This window comes from Mandrillus leucophaeus, unplaced genomic scaffold, assembly GCF_000951045.1.
Source record: "Mandrillus leucophaeus isolate KB7577 unplaced genomic scaffold, Mleu.le_1.0 Scaffold347, whole genome shotgun sequence".
NCBI classification, from domain to species: Eukaryota; Metazoa; Chordata; class Mammalia; order Primates; family Cercopithecidae; genus Mandrillus; species Mandrillus leucophaeus.
In genome coordinates this window covers 2,182,309-2,185,616 of record NW_012103665.1, presented here as the reverse complement: position 1 = coordinate 2,185,616, position 3,308 = coordinate 2,182,309, and the positions used below count along the sequence as shown (strand labels likewise).

Sequence of the window (3,308 nt, the reverse complement as noted above, 5' to 3'; positions counted from 1 at the left end):
ACAGGTCCCTCTGGACACATTGCTGCCTGCTGATTGGCCACGCCCCAATTCCCTTTCATCTTTCTAATTGACCAATGGGCTTGGAGCATTAAGGCCACGCCCCTTTTCTGCATTCTACTGGAGCCCTGGTTACGCCTCCTCTGATTCAGTCACTCAACTGCCTGGTAGGTGACTGGAGGCGTTGATCAGTGCTCGCTGGGATTTTGCTGACGTGACCCCAATCCCGCTTCCCTTCCCACCCTGCGATGGCAGAAGAAACTCGACAGAGTAAACTGGCCTTAGCCAAGAGAAAGGTAAAAATGCACCAGGTCATGGCCCCCCAACCCAGCCACAGATCCCCTCTGAGGACAAGACCACTACCAGAGTCCATATCACTCCTGAGGCACACCAAACTGGGCCCTCCAACCCCGGCACCTCTGGGCTGCCCCCACCAAAGTCTTGTCAATCAGCCCTGCCCCTTCAGCAAGAAGCCCAGTCCCTGCCCTCACCAATCACCCCAGGGTGACTTTGGGTGTGTGACTCCTGGGGCTTCCCGCTCCATTACTGGGCCCTCACCTCCTGCCTACCCAAACTTGACCTCCCTGGGTTCTTTGGGCTCATGTTTCCAAGCACCTGGGTTCCCCAGGCCTAGGCCCCATCCTCGCCTGTTGTCCCTGAGTGACTTTGGGCTGGTGATTCCTGGGGCTCCCTGCTGCAGACTCTGTCCTCCCCTCCTGCTGCCTCAAGGTCAAACTCCCTGGGCTCTTTGTGCTGGTGTCTGCAAGGACCTGGGTCCCAACCCTGTGTTTCCCTCCCCCATAGTGGAGTGGGACTCGGACATTGCGCTGATGTGACCCCACCCCCAACCAGGAGGAGTGGAATGTAGTGATGTCACAATCCGCCTACTAACTGTCATTACTGGAAGACCGGCCTTTGATCTTATGACCCAGTCCCCTAAGTGTTGTCACCCCATTTCTTGTTCCTCTGGTCACAGCACAAATTTGCAGCTGGAAGGAGAATGGAGACTATGGGATCTAGGAGCAACCGATTTCAGGCTGCCTCACTCCCTTAACATAGACATTGACAGGGGGAAAAGCCTACACTTCCCCCGTGAGCTCAAAACGTTGACAGTATCTCTGGGTGGCAATGGGAGAATGGGTTTGGTTTAGTTTTCTCCCAGGCTTCTACTTTCCAGAGAGATTTTAATATTTTTTTTCTGAGTTCTCCACCTCATATTCTAATTCTCCATGATTCTGGGACCAGACTGCCCTTCAGTCTGTGGTCTCTGAAGTGAGATTTGCTCATCTTCTGTGGAATAGATCTTGGGAAACTGAACTTGACAGCTTGAATCTTCCTCATATTATCTCGACCTGGGGTACTTTGAGTGCCACGGGATAAATGTGAGACATCTTTCTGAAGCATCAGGTTCCCTTGATTCTCTTGAGATCAGGAGAAAAAACATTAATGTGCTTAGGGATGACAGTCACATAGGCTTCTGAGAGTATACCAGACTTCTGTCTGAAATGAGGCTTGGGTTGTCCTCTTTCTGATGAATTCCCAGATTTAACAGAAAGGCTGCCTTCTGCCATGAGGACACAGTGATATAAAAGTTTGAGAGGTACTGGTGCACTTCTTGATACTAACAGATGTGTGAGGATGTATGACTCTAAACCATGCAGTTCCTGCCTACCTAATGTTTACTTTTCTACCTCTACCTCTGGTTTTGGTCCCTGGCAGCTGCTGATTCTTGGCAAAACCCCAGAGCTTGGAGTCAGAAGACTGAGTTTCCAAGTTCCAGTATCACCTTTTTCTTTTTCTTTTTTTTCTAGCCATTATATCAATTCCTCTCAGTCACTAAATGATGGTGACAACACCTTGTACAGTTGTTGGCGTCATTAAATCAGATGGTGTACAAGAGCATTTTGTTAAAACTATAAGTGAGGATGTGGCTGTAGGGGCCGATAGTTCTCATGAGGATTACTGCTCTTCTTTCCCACAGTTAAAAGAATATTGGCAGAGAAACAGCCCTGGTGGTCCAGCAGGAGTGAAGAAGAACAGGAAAACAAATGGCAATAGCCCTGAGACAGCCACTTCTGGTGGTTGCCACTCACCTGAGGATGTGAGTCTTGGCTGACCAGGCTACTGGGGACAGGGGTCCCAAGGGGCTGTAGAGGGTAATTGTTAAGATTGTGAATGGACTGTTGGGTACTGGTTCAGAATTCTGGGTTTGAATTCTGCCTCTCCATCTGCTAGGGATATGATTTAGGGCAAGTTGCTTGAGATTTTTGGGCATCTCTTTGCACATCTGTATAATAGAGGTGGTATTATTGTTTGACTTCCATTTGTGAAGTTTAAATGAGATTTGTTATTGTTTTATGTTAATCCCTAGTACATGGCCTGCTGTAAACACCCAGGACACCAGGATATGGTCATTGCTGTTTGATTTTCCTCATCCCCAGTCTCAAGGGGAAGCCAGGACAATGAGAACAGCCACCTGCCATCAGGAGTCACTGAAATGGCCCCAGGGTGGGATGGTGGGGAGATAAGAACCATGAGAGAAGTTGGCACAAAGGAGTTATGGGAGGAAGGGTCCAAGACAGGCAGAAAAGAAAGTTGTGCCAGTTGATGGGGGAAGAAAGGAAGTCAGAGGGCTTAGACACTGAGAGGGACAGAACATCTCCATGTGCACTCTCACCTCTTGTAGTCAGCCACAGGTATCGACGGAGAGGGCCCTACGTCATCTGCACCCCTCAAGGATCTGGAGGTAAGAGGCTCTGGGTGGAGGGGCAGTGACCCTGCAGGCCGATCCTTCAACCTCCTCCCACAGCAGGGACTGGGTGCCCCTCTGCCAGCTGAGACAGCCCACACACACCCCAGCCCTAATGATTGTTCTCTCTACCTCTCCCCCGACTCCTCCTCCACCTCCTCCTCTCTGCATGTGCCTCAGAACCCGTCCCAAGAACTAGCAGCTGCCCTGGACTCGAGGTCCGTCAAAATCAGTCAACTGAAGAACACCATCAAATCTTTGGTAAGAGTCCAGTGGGGTCCCCTGATTCCAGTCTGACAATCCTGGGCTCCAGTTTCCTCTTGGGACCCTGAAGAAAGGGACTGGGGGCCCCTGGTGCCAAGGGCAAATAGGGAGCTGGGGCACCCAGACCTCACCTGGAGGGACCCCAGAGCACGCGTTGTGGCTCTTCTTTTGCTGCCCTCTTTGCCGACTCTCTCCTCTCCACACACCCCTGCTCAAGTCCTTGCTACACACGCCCTGGGGTCGTTGCCTCTCAGGGAAGTGCGAGCGTGACTGGTTGTCAGGGGCCCCGTATTTCTGC

The 3,308-nt window shown here is 51.2% G+C and overlaps 1 protein-coding gene across 1 annotated transcript in view; it reads left to right on the top strand.

Annotated features, from left to right (window-relative positions):
* The first annotated feature begins 245 nt into the window (after positions 1-245).
* GOLGA8O (golgin A8 family, member O) overlaps positions 246-3,308 on the top strand; it is a 3,610-nt gene continuing 547 nt past the window's right edge. Inside the window, 4 exon segments of the mRNA XM_011989135.1 lie at positions 246-293; positions 1,979-2,098; positions 2,684-2,743; positions 2,927-3,007. Of these exon segments, the coding sequence (XP_011844525.1) occupies positions 246-293; positions 1,979-2,098; positions 2,684-2,743; positions 2,927-3,007 (309 nt within the window).